This window comes from Parambassis ranga, chromosome 14 (genome assembly GCF_900634625.1).
Source record: "Parambassis ranga chromosome 14, fParRan2.1, whole genome shotgun sequence".
In the NCBI taxonomy this organism is placed as follows: Eukaryota; Metazoa; Chordata; class Actinopteri; family Ambassidae; genus Parambassis; species Parambassis ranga.
In genome coordinates, this window is record NC_041034.1 from 8,464,287 (window position 1) to 8,476,270 (window position 11,984).

At 41.0% G+C, this 11,984-nt stretch overlaps 1 protein-coding gene across 1 annotated transcript; it reads left to right on the plus strand.

Moving 5' to 3' along the window:
• The first annotated feature begins 226 nt into the window (after positions 1 to 226).
• Positions 227 to 9,485, plus strand: LOC114446397 (lissencephaly-1 homolog B). Its single transcript, XM_028422029.1, has 11 exons — positions 227 to 404; positions 3,856 to 4,144; positions 5,121 to 5,205; positions 5,284 to 5,358; positions 5,521 to 5,727; positions 6,553 to 6,721; positions 7,013 to 7,115; positions 7,284 to 7,512; positions 7,782 to 7,883; positions 7,956 to 8,112; positions 8,223 to 9,485. The coding sequence occupies exons 2-11, from the start codon at positions 4,113 to 4,115 to the stop codon at positions 8,294 to 8,296; spliced, it is 1,233 nt and encodes a 410-aa protein (XP_028277830.1). The 5' UTR covers positions 227 to 404; positions 3,856 to 4,112; the 3' UTR covers positions 8,297 to 9,485.
• The last annotated feature ends 2,499 nt before the right edge of the window (positions 9,486 to 11,984 follow it).

Sequence of the window (11,984 nt, forward strand, 5' to 3'; positions counted from 1 at the left end):
AGCAACTGAAGATTTTGTTACATTTTACAGGAAGTTGTTTAACTCACTATCTATGGAGCAGTAGCATGATTTATCTTATTTTGTACATCCCATTTAGGTAAAATTGTACAGTTCGCTTTAGAATACAAATAGTGTATGTAGGTTTTATTTATGGTGTACTCTTCCTTTAATAAAAAGTGTGAAATGTGCACGCTGCGCGCCACCACTTACCTCAACGTGCGCGCCGCCGATAACCAATCGCGACCGTTAGCTGGGGCCGGGCAACTGCGGTGGTACCAAGAGGAGAAAAATCTGACCGTCCGTGCTGGGTGATGTGAAAAGTCATAATACTACAACAAAATCAGTGTTTCCTGTTGCATATTGAGACTCCGGAGGAGGATATGAGAACCTACATTTGTCAATGGGTATGTTTGTAGCGTTTCTGCGACTATATGTTTTTGTTTTGTCACTTAGAAACACTTGTTATTTTGACGACGAATTGCCTGCAGTGTCTGCGCTTTCCCGTTCCTATCTCAAAATGGCGGAGAGGCCGCAAGCTAAGCTAAGCTAAGCAGCAAAGTTTGCGTTAGATAAGCGGATCGATTTAGCGGTTAGGTGGCCAGATAAACTGTAAGTGTGATAGTAGTCGTCTTTACTGGATGTGATTGTGATCCTAAACCCAATACTGCGCTTCTCGGTCAGTACATGTCTGGAAACGAGGCACTTGTTGTGAGCTCCAGCTGGGCATTTGGCTAACGTTAGCTACGCCTATTTATGGAAGTTGAATGGTGGTGAGCTAACGTGGTATGTTAGCCCGCTAAGCTAACTTTGGTACTATCAGCCTACTGCCATATTTTTCAGAAGCGGATAGAAGTGTTCTGGTGTTACTGGGAAATGCATCATTAATGCAAAAATTGAAATAATTTTTTAGCGTTTGTCGTGTTGGTACTTGAAACCGTATGCACTGTGTAAATAAACAGATATACTAGTGTTGTTTTGCACTGGGATGGTGAACTAACACCCCCATAACGTTAATCAAACTTGGGTTGTATATCCTCTTCCCCTATATATTGTTAAGAGTTACTATCATCCTATTTTCAGTAACGTTATATATACATATATTGGCATAGACCAACGTCCTTTGTGGCTTTGGTATGTTAACCTTATGTGGTATAATCTGATGTGCTCAAACTGACAGCTCCTGTTATCGTCTACGTTATCGTGCTAAGCTAATGTTAGCTGGGAAGGGCGTTGCTGAGCCATTGCTGCAACTTTGCCCTTGTGGCCATAGAAGCTTAAAAAGACGTCACCCGTGCCAGATTTTGAACCCAGATGTTTTTTTCCCCAAAACATTACAGCTGTATTTAGCAAATGTGGGTTATTTTCGTATTTTATGCAAGGTAGATTTGATGAATTGTCTTCAGGTTGGCGACTGAAGGGATCAGTACGCAGTACTGACAATGAGCAGGACTCTTTAGATTTCACTTCACACTACTTTTTCTATAAATAGTCTTATAAGTTAAATTTTACTTAGTAATTGCATGCCCAATATTCTCCAACGAGTTGGTGTTGCATAGGCATCATTGCATAGCATTAAATGCTTGCATGTGGTTTTGTAAAATTTTGTTTGCTTTTTTCGTTTTCTGATTACTTCAGCATGTTTTTCCTTATATATTTATCTTCAAAAGATGATGCTGTAGAACATGCAGTGAAGGGTGTAAATCAGGAATAATTTTCTCTGCACTGCCACTCATTTTGTTTTATATGGGTTATAATTGCTTTTATTATATATGTTTCACAATATTACAGATGGAAATACAAAATCAAAGATCAATGGGGTTTATATTCCATTTAAATTTTGTTGTTTTGGATAATACTGAAGAACATTTTGATTAAGGCTAAGTTACTGTGTCTTTAAGCTTTCACACAATTAAATCTTAGTATTGTGGGCTACCTAACTTTTCAATTTCAATTGTCATAATGAATTTTGACTAGTATGTTAACATTATGCTGCGATTTAGTTTGGGCTAGCAGTGACTTGGCAGGGTTTGTCTTGAAGGTCACCCATAAGAAGTGACAAGTTTTGGGGAATGATGCAAGGTTCATTTGTGGAGTGAGTATGTGTCACACCTATACATCACACTTTTTAAACTAAAAACTTCAGTCAAAAAGACAGATAAGACACAACTGACATCACATTCTGATATTGTTGCCTGATGGGAGCCAAGTCTGTCTATTTTGCTGTTTGGACCACTATGACCTGCTCATTCTTGAAGGAGCAGGAGAAGTATCCATGTTGTTTTGTTGGTGTGGTGATCATGAGTAGCTAGGAAGGCACAGGAGGCTTCTGCATTTTTGATTGATGTTTTGGTCTCCTTCTTGGTCTTCTCCTTTGGCAGCTAAAATAAATGTGATTTTCTTGTTACATATGGAATCTCCATGTGGACACTTGTAGCCAGTCAAATATGGTGACAAGATTTGTCATTAGGTTTAATATTGATTTATCAAACCGTATGTAGGACTGACTTGGCTGCCTTAGTTGAAGATTTTTTGCTGGTTTATGTGATCATTGTCTGATATTGGCTTTTTATGTTCTCCTGTAAAAATTAGACAAACCTAATTCCCCCATAAGTGAAAATTAAAGATCGATTTCTTAAATGTTTTCACATCTTTTAGTATTATTAATTTCTTTCACCAGCCTTGAACTTTAATTACTACATCTAAACCGTGCCTTTAAGTTCAATAATTTATAGCCTTGAATAAACACTGAATCTGTGCGTAAGAGGTGACTTGTATAAGTGAAATGCATATTCAGTGATGGCATTACAAACATTTTGGATTTCCTCTTCCTTTGATGTGTGTGTATTTTCATGCAAAGCAATCAGCATTATTTCCTTTTGATAATGACTTATAGACTGGACCTTGTACCTGTCATTTATGACTTTGATCACCTTCTCTCATTTTAGCACTGAGCCAAGATAACCACTTAACTGATAACTGGTGGACTCTTGCTAGACTTCTTTTTAGTGTTATAAAATGGGTCTCATACAGTCAGTAGTTACTTCAAACCAGTTCTCTTTATGGTCTTTTTAAGGCATTTATTGATGAAGTTCAAGTCTCAGGCAGCTAAGCTAAAGATTTTCTTGGTTATGTAATAGTTTGGAGGTTGTTCTCTTTGGTCAAATGGCTATTTTGGTTCAGGTTCAGGTAAAACCACTTTCTCTGTCTTGTCAGCTCAGTTACTCATCAGGTTTGCAGGTATGGGGAGTTCTTTCTCGGTTATTTCAGGTGCTTGCCTGTTATGTGCTTTTCTGTCTACTGGAGCTGCAGTGCTTCTTCTAAAAGAGATTACTCACCTGTATGTGTACAAATAAAATATTAGGACCAATTTCCAATGAAGCATCATTTAACTGTTTATTTTCTTGAAGCACTCTGGCCAGCGGAACAGGCAAGAACAATGCAAGCAGACAAGGACAGGGTGCTGTTGAAGTCCTCTCCATGTCTGGAGTTAATCCTTTTAGCTACCATCCAGTCCCTTCTTTACATTGCACTGTCAGCTTTACAGAGGACTTGTGGTCTCTATCACTTGAAAGCATACACACAGACTCTAGGTTGTCTGGTCTAGCTGTTTAAGCAGCTTAGTGCTATTGTGGCCCCAGGTGCCATCAGTGTTGAGGCTCAGGAAGTGAATACTCTTATTGGCTTCACAATCGCTGCATGGTGTGTTTTGATTTTTCATCGGGTACTGTTGATCTGTGCTTATTTATTGGGATGATAACATTGTTTCAGTTTTTTGTTGTACCTGCTTCAGCCAAAGCATTTGACTTCTTTCTTCTTTTTTTCTTTTCTTAATCACAACTCTTTTTCTTTCTTTAGGTGATGGCGCATCTGATGAGTGAGTGAGATTCGGGCTACTGTGGATACTTGCAGATCCTCGTCCTGACAGTTGGTTGACATTGGTATCTCCAGATTCACCTCCCTCTGCGTGGAACTCTTTTTGCCACCTCTGAGTCTCTAAAGGACAAACATCACTGAGGGATCGGACACCTCTCCACTACACACTCCCAGTCAGACCTTCCCCTCCCGTATCACCTCATCTTCACCTCCCCGAGAGGGAGAGTACGGCAGCCACCATGGTGCTGTCACAGAGACAAAGAGATGAACTGTGAGTGCCCTGATGTAAATATGTGGGAATGCAGGCTCATTACACATTCAAGCCAGAACAGATATGCAGACTAACACACACATAGTGCTGATAAAAAGAAGTGCTTTCATTCAAGTGCTGGCTTTTTTTTTAAGTTAAGCCACAAGAAAGGGATGTACATCACATGTTTTCTCCTCCTGAGAGAAATCAGGAATGAGTTCATCCAGAATAAGTTAATGCAGATGTTGTGAGAAACTGCATTCCTTAACAATAAATTGTATACAATGAGGTAAGTATGAGGAGGTGTGAGCATGAAGGTGCTTCAGTTGATAGCTACTTAGTGAATATTTCATAACCCACATGACAGGAGCAAAGATGTGAGGGGGATGGGTAAGGGATTCAAAAAAGATGGCTGGTTAATGTGAGCAGTGTTGTGCAGTGGTAACTGCTGCACCCCAGTATCCACCTCAGTCTAAATGGCACAAATTCTGTAACAGCTTTTCAGGGTTACAATTATCAGTCGTTCGAAGTAGCCAATACCTGTAGCCTAAATTTAGATCCATTACTCTTGAAATATTTAGCCCTCATCTCAAAGAAAGAGCCTTTCTGCTCATTTATGCATGTGTATGTTCGTCAGTGTAAGTTTGTACGTAATCTTTATTTCCATGTCTTTGTGGGTTGCCATCTCTTTCCATCGTCCACATTCAGTGTTCAGTGCTGTCTTTGTGGCGAGTCTCTGGTTTCCATAGCAATACAAAACACAGTGAATCGGTTCTTACATTTTGTTTTCTCCAATGAAGGGTTATAATTTGTTTTGGCACATGCTCAAATTGACTGACATTTGAAGTGGAACTGTGAAACTTGAATCCAAGTGCCCATCTGTTAGGGTGTGGTTACTATTCTTTTAAGGAGGAACTAGTGTTAAGGTGGAGCTGATATGTTTTATTGTATCACTTGAGAATTAAAAAAATACTTTATTCTTTGCTTTTTCTGTTAGAAACCGGGCTATAGCTGACTATCTTCGTTCCAATGGATACGAGGAAGCCTATTCCACCTTCAAGAAAGAAGCAGAATTAGATATGGTGAGGAAAGATGAATGCACAAAAAATTTACCAAAAGGAAGGTGAATCTCTATTCAGTGTCCTTTCCTTTTTTTATAGAACGAAGAGGTAGATAAGAAGTATGCAGGCCTTTTGGAAAAGAAGTGGACCTCAGTTATTCGATTACAGAAGAAGGTAAAGAATCTCTATTCATGCAACATATTTGAAGTTTGTCTGAAGTGGTTTGTATATAGATGCTCATTCTTGATCATGGCATTCATTTTTAATGGGAACAAACATATGCTGAGAGCTTCTAAACCTGTTGCTTCCCTGTATTTTGATGTGGCGTTACTACAGGTGATGGAGTTGGAGTCAAAGTTGAATGAGGCAAAGGAGGAGATGACACATGGAGGATCAGTGGGTCAGAAGAGAGATCCCAAGGAATGGATCCCCCGACCCCCAGAGAGATATGCCCTGAGTGGTCACCGTGCTCCAGTCACACGCGTCATATTCCACCCTGTGTTTTCTGTCATGGTCACAGCTTCTGAGGATGCTACCATAAAGGTGTGTTTCTGTTTATACTTTGATAACCATATCTGATACAGTACTGCCCTCACAATGTTTATTCAGTTTAAAGCACTACTTTCATGTGACAAATTGAACAGGTTTAAAAGAGATTGTATTACATGTAGCTTGATGTCCTTGCTGTACATAAGCAGCCCCAAAGTACAGTGCTACAGTTCGTTTCAAGAATTAATTAGCATCACCCCAGTAAATTAATGCATTTATATGTTCATCACAAGATGTTATCTTTTTTTAGTGTGTTTTCTAATGAGGGCACCACGTTGAAAATGTCTGTGTCCTAAAGCACAGTGAAGGATGTATGCACAGCATCATTTATAAACAGAATCTGGGAGCATTTCAACGCACCACAACGTAGTCTCTGCAGCTCTGACCCTTTAGATCAAAGCTATACTGCAGATCTGAGGCTGCTCTCCCTTTTTTATCCTCAGTGCTTCTGCTTCAACACACTTTCCCTCAGCCTCCTCCCTCTCTGCTTTCCTTCCTTCCTCGCTCTCTTTTTTTTCTGCTTTGTCACTGCTCATCTATGTAGAGATGGGCTGATGCTCATGTTGTTAGAGGCAACAATCCCGGTGCACAGCACCATGGGAAATTTTGAAAATCCTTCAACTGGGCTCTTTTTCTTTTCTTAAACCCTGTCTTAAAGCCTATTGATTAAACTGCACAAGTACACTGTTTTATTTACTTATAACTAATATTATTATATGTTATATCGTATTTTATTTTTTATCAATATCATAGTCCCTTTTTGCAATTATAGATAGTTGGGGTTGGCGGTCCTTTGCTGACTGTTGTCTTTAATTTTAGGTTTGGGATTATGAAGCAGGAGACTTTGAGCGCACCCTCAAAGGCCACACAGACTCTGTGCAGGACATCTCCTTCGACCAGACAGGAAAGCTGCTGGCTTCATGTTCAGCTGACATGAGCATCAAACTTTGGGACTTTCAGGGGTTTGAATGCATCCGAACAATGCACGGTAAGCAGCATTTACAGACATAACCCCAGTTACAGTAAAGTAGCACCTGCAAAATTGGTAACTAATGCACAAACTTTGGCTATATCCAGTCTGATTCTTGATGTAACAATCTTATTTCAGTCTGTGTAATCCTGGATTTTGTGCATAATGAACAACGAGTGAATGACATAGGCTGGTCTTTAGGAAGTTAACTTATTTCTAAGAAAAGAGTTTATTTTTCATGCAGAAAACTTGCATTGAGTTTTAGATGAATTCAGACCAGTAACGCTAACTCTTGATTGTGTTGTTCAGGCCACGATCACAATGTGTCATCCGTAGCCATCATGCCAAATGGTGATCACATAGTGTCTGCCTCCAGAGACAAGACCATGAAGATGTGGGAGGTGGCTACTGGGTAAGTGACTTTGCTTTACCTTAATATACTTAAACTCACAAAACTTTTTTTTGGTTTTCCTTTTCACCTTTGATGTCAGTTATTTAAATTATCACCCTCACTTTTAACATTAGTTAAAGTTTGTGCTGAAACAGGTATTTGATACTGTAACAATATGTCTATCTGCAGGTATTGTGTGAAGACATTTACAGGCCATAGGGAGTGGGTGAGGATGGTGCGTCCCAATCAGGATGGCTCATTGATAGCCAGCTGCTCCAATGATCAGACTGTGCGTGTCTGGGTGGTTGCCTCAAAAGAATGCAAAGCTGAGTTGCGGGAACATGAACATGTGGTAGAGTGTATCTCCTGGGCCCCTGACAGTGCTCACCCCACCGTCCTGGAAGCCACTGGCTCAGAGGTAAATATGGTTGGTACTTAACCACTGAATATACATATCTGCACCTATGTTTATAGCTCAGACTGCAGACTTACTAGCAGCTCTTTAAGGCTGTGCTCACACATAGCAAAGTGTTGATATAAGCCCTAATGTTGGCATACTGACTCAAAATATGCTTTGGTGTAGCTGTCTTAAGTTTAGTGTGCTAACATATACGGCCTTGGGTGATGGATATTAAATCTGGAAATATTGTGATGTAACAGTCTTTTTTTCTTGTCTTTGTTTTTCAGAGCAAGAAAAGTGGAAAACCTGGCCCCTTCCTTCTGTCTGGTTCTAGAGACAAGACAATTAAGATGTGGGATGTAAGCACTGGGATGTGCCTCATGACTCTGGTGAGTACTATAAGTCCTGTCTTGGTGATTATGAGTCTGGTGTGTGGAGGTTAATCAGACTTGTGTCTTTAGGTGGGACATGACAACTGGGTGCGTGGGGTATTGTTTCATCCTGGAGGAAGATTCATAGTGAGCTGTGCTGACGACAAAACCATTAGGATCTGGGACTACAAGAACAAACGCTGCATGAAGACCTTGTGTGCCCATGAACACTTTGTTACCTCTCTGGGTAAGATGCTAATGATTCATTTAGCATCTTCTGCATCTGTATGACCTTAATCCGAGCTGAAGAAAAGTATTTCTGGTAGTAAACATAACACGTGTTTTCCTTTTTTGTAGATTTCCACAAGACTGCTCCCTACGTGGTGACGGGCAGTGTCGATCAGACAGTCAAAGTCTGGGAGTGCCGCTGAGACTGTCTCCATCTCTTGCCCTGTCCTGTTACCCCCAAAAGCAGCCCTATAGCCTCACCCTACACCACCCCCTTCCTTCTAAGCTCAGCCCATCCCCTCAACTCTCGCACTCCAAACCATAGTTGACCAAGGCTCTTTACCTTCTCCCTGACCCCCTTCCTCTCTCCCAGCTTCTTCCCTCCTCCCCCTACATTGGTCCAGCCCTTATAAGATGACTATTGTCCTTTTGTGTAAATTATTCTGGATGTAGGGTACGCTTAATAAATGTCACGCAATCTCTGACACATAAACACACTCTGAAAAGAAGTATCCTTGCATGGTGAATCCAACAAAAAATTCTATACTGTTAAATTTGCAAATTTGCATACTGTTGTCATGACTTCCCGTCGGGTCAAAGGGTAAAATATCTGTGTGTGCTGGCACAGGTAGACTCTGGTAAACTGACAGTGCACGGAAACCAGTGGTACCCCTTGTTGTAGGGGTTTAGGTTTTTAGTTTTGTTGTACTCCATGCCTCCATTGTTGTGGTCTGTCACTGCGTGGTTGGTGATGGAAAAGGTGTGAGGAAAGTAAGGATGAAAAAGTGGAAGCTGTCCAGGAAAAAATGATAACAAGCTGAAGATACTATAAAAGCAGGATGCAGCTCCCTAGCTGAATCACATAAAGTTTTGTGGGCGTGTACATGTGTGCATATGTTGTGTGTGTGTGTTTGTATGTTATGACAGGAGAATCCCCCAGCCATCTCTGCTCTGACGGTCAGAGAAAGAAGTGGCAAAGCTTATCACCCACTGTGGTTAGTCATACAACGTCATCTCTTAAAACTACAAGCTTTCTAGTAGACACTCACAGGACCTTAATGATCCATACGCTGCTGAGAGCATAGGCACATGCCCCATAGCAAAAGTGTGTTTTACAAAAGAAAATGTCAGCTCATCTTTTTATGAGGTTTGTGTGTGTGTTTGTCGCCCCAGAGAATTGCCCAGTGCCCTCTTGCTCGCTATCTCTGCCTTGTTATAACCCAATGAGGGCTCCCTCACTCGGGATTTTCATTCTGCTTACTGTGGTCTCACTGCTCTCTTTACACACACATACACTCACAAATGCACATACACGCACAGTAAAAGTTGTGTATCAATATATCTGGATGTCATTGTTTGCAACATATTGAAATAAAAATTCTGTAAATATAACTCATCTATTCGTGTGCTTCCTTTGAGGAAAGAAGTTGATGTGAGACTTCAGAAAGTGAGACGGAATTTAATACCTCAGCATTTCAGAGGGAGAGATACTGCAGGACACTTTCCAGTCCACATTGATATCATTTCATTTGCCTATTGTAGGAAAGGGAAGGTGTGACTGCACAACAAGGAAATTGTGTTCTGCAGTTTTTTGTATATATATCCGTAATGGCTGTTAAGTGAGAGGTTTGTAGTGAGGGTTCAGGTGTTTTAAACCAGTGCCACTCTGACAGTCAAAGCTACATTTTGGCATTGTTAAATTTCCTTTAGTCTGAAAACTGGCTCATCACACCTGAAGAGTTAAGAAAGAAATGGGTCACCATGCAAAATCTGAAAAAGTGCTGCTCTAGACAGCAAGTATTATTTATGTATAACTGCCAGGCTCAGCTGCACAGATGTTGGTCTGGTGTTTGGCCTCATAGCATCTTTAAGCAAATTCTGCCTTAGCAGGAACCACTGACTGTTATTAATGCAAACGGATGAGGAACATATCAGTCCCCTGGCAATTTAAGGAAAGTTGTGAACAGTAAGATTTAAGGGATATAGTAGCAAGACAAAGGGAGGTGTGATATAATGTGTGAGCTCACTGATGTTTATTCTTCAGGTACAGCCCAGGTACTTGTGCTAAAAGCAAACGGCAGAGGCAACGACATGAGCAGGCAGCAGGGACAGTTCAGGCCCCTTTATCAATTATGTACGGTACCCCAGCCTACTTCTGTGCTCACATACACACTTACTCGCTCACCCATCCAGCCATTACTCTTTCTCTATGCTCTGCGGTATCCTGGCAACAGTTGCCAGAACGGCAAGCGCAACCAACCACCGCACCTTGCTCCGTCATTGCAGGCCTGCAAGGGTGGAGAAAACAGGGAGTGGTGCAGCACAAGGACACACGCTCATCTCCAAAAAGGAAAGTGATTACAGCACAAAGTTCACATAGGAAAAGCGTAATAAGAATGGGAACACAGTATGCACAGAGAAGTGAGAAGTGGCTTCATGGGACTTAATAAAAGGATAATAAAATCTCTGGCCGTCTGAAACTCCTGTTTCTTAACAGAGGTACTGGAGTAGAAACATTGGCCTACATCTCTCCACCACCTCTCCCTAATGCCTTGTGCACACTTTCTCCCTCATGCAAACCAAAGACATCAAAACAGGGTCTCATTTATATTTCTTAGAGGTCACCTATTTTGCTCTCTGTCTGACTGTTGATCTATGCCACAGAGAGAAAGTGAAAGGAGCTGCAGAGTTATAAGCCAGGGCTGATTCTAATAAGCTGCTGTGATAAGGTTGTGCTAAGAGGTTTCAAGGTCAGTGTATACAATAGATCAGTCGGATCAGATGCTGCAGTATTGATTCCCTCAGAGAGGACTGAATGGTTTCATATAGCTTTTATTTACTAACAGGTGCCATTAGATATGAGCTTTTCCAGCGCAGACGGCTTCACAGACGGCTGCAGGGTCTGCCTTAATATATAGGTTTGTGTGTCATCCCAGTATAGCTTACATGAGTCTCACTATAGTTTACGTGATCAGCATTGTAATCCCTGCAAAGCCAATGGAGGACGGGGAGATTTTGAAGGATGGGTATATTATAGCATGTGGCGCTCTCTAGTGGTGACATAATGTTGAGAGGCTCATGTCCCTATAAGGAAAAAAAGAAGTGCCTCCTTACACTATGCAGGAGAGATCAGTGGTCACATGAATGTCATGGAAAACATAATAAACCTGAACATACTGGTTTTAAAGGGAAGCTGCAGAGAGTAAATCATTTATTTTTTATTTTTTTGTTTTTCTCCAATCTCCTTTTCCAGACATCAGACGGGGGTTGTACAATAAATAACAAGAGTTCTGAATCACTGTCAATGTTCAACACAGATTAATCCAAGATTTGAAGTTTCACAGTTTTAATGTTTTCCCCTAGAAAACTGACTGATTATTATTTGACAGTGGTGCTAATGAAAGTTTGAGCTTTTGGGCTTCATTAGCATTCAGATCACAAAAAAGGGTTTTGATTGTGATTTTTTTTGTGACAACTGGACATTTACTTCTGACAGTGCAGTTTATCTGTCTCCCCCTGTGTTGCATTGCTTTCTCTTTGTCTCTTGTCTGTAGATTTACTAGTGATGCAGCACTTCTAACTGGGTCAACCCGTCCCTTCTTCACATCCCTCCCACCTTCCCTGTCTCTCCAAGCAACCCTCCTATTTTTTCCCCTCTGTATATGAGTTACACCCCTATAGAGTTTTTTTTCATGTAGCTCATGTGCTTACCATGTGGTGCAGCTTTCTCATCCCTCCTCCTCCTTTTCTGATTCATCCTCTTTCATAGATGCTGTCATGATGTGTCAGCCTGTTGCAAAATGACCCTCCCTCGCAAGTCTTTATCATCATGATGAGTTTTTTTCCCCCCTATACAAAAAGTTAACACCATGCATCATGATGGTGTTAGGC

Coding starts and splice junctions, on each gene's coding strand:
- LOC114446397 (XM_028422029.1), top strand. CDS start 4,113: ATGGTGCTGTCACAGAGACAAAGAGATGAACT. Junction 6,722..7,012: donor ATGCATCCGAACAATGCACG/GTAAGCAGCATT, acceptor TGTGTTGTTCAG/GCCACGATCACAATGTGTCA. Junction 7,884..7,955: donor GGATGTGCCTCATGACTCTG/GTGAGTACTATA, acceptor TTGTGTCTTTAG/GTGGGACATGACAACTGGGT.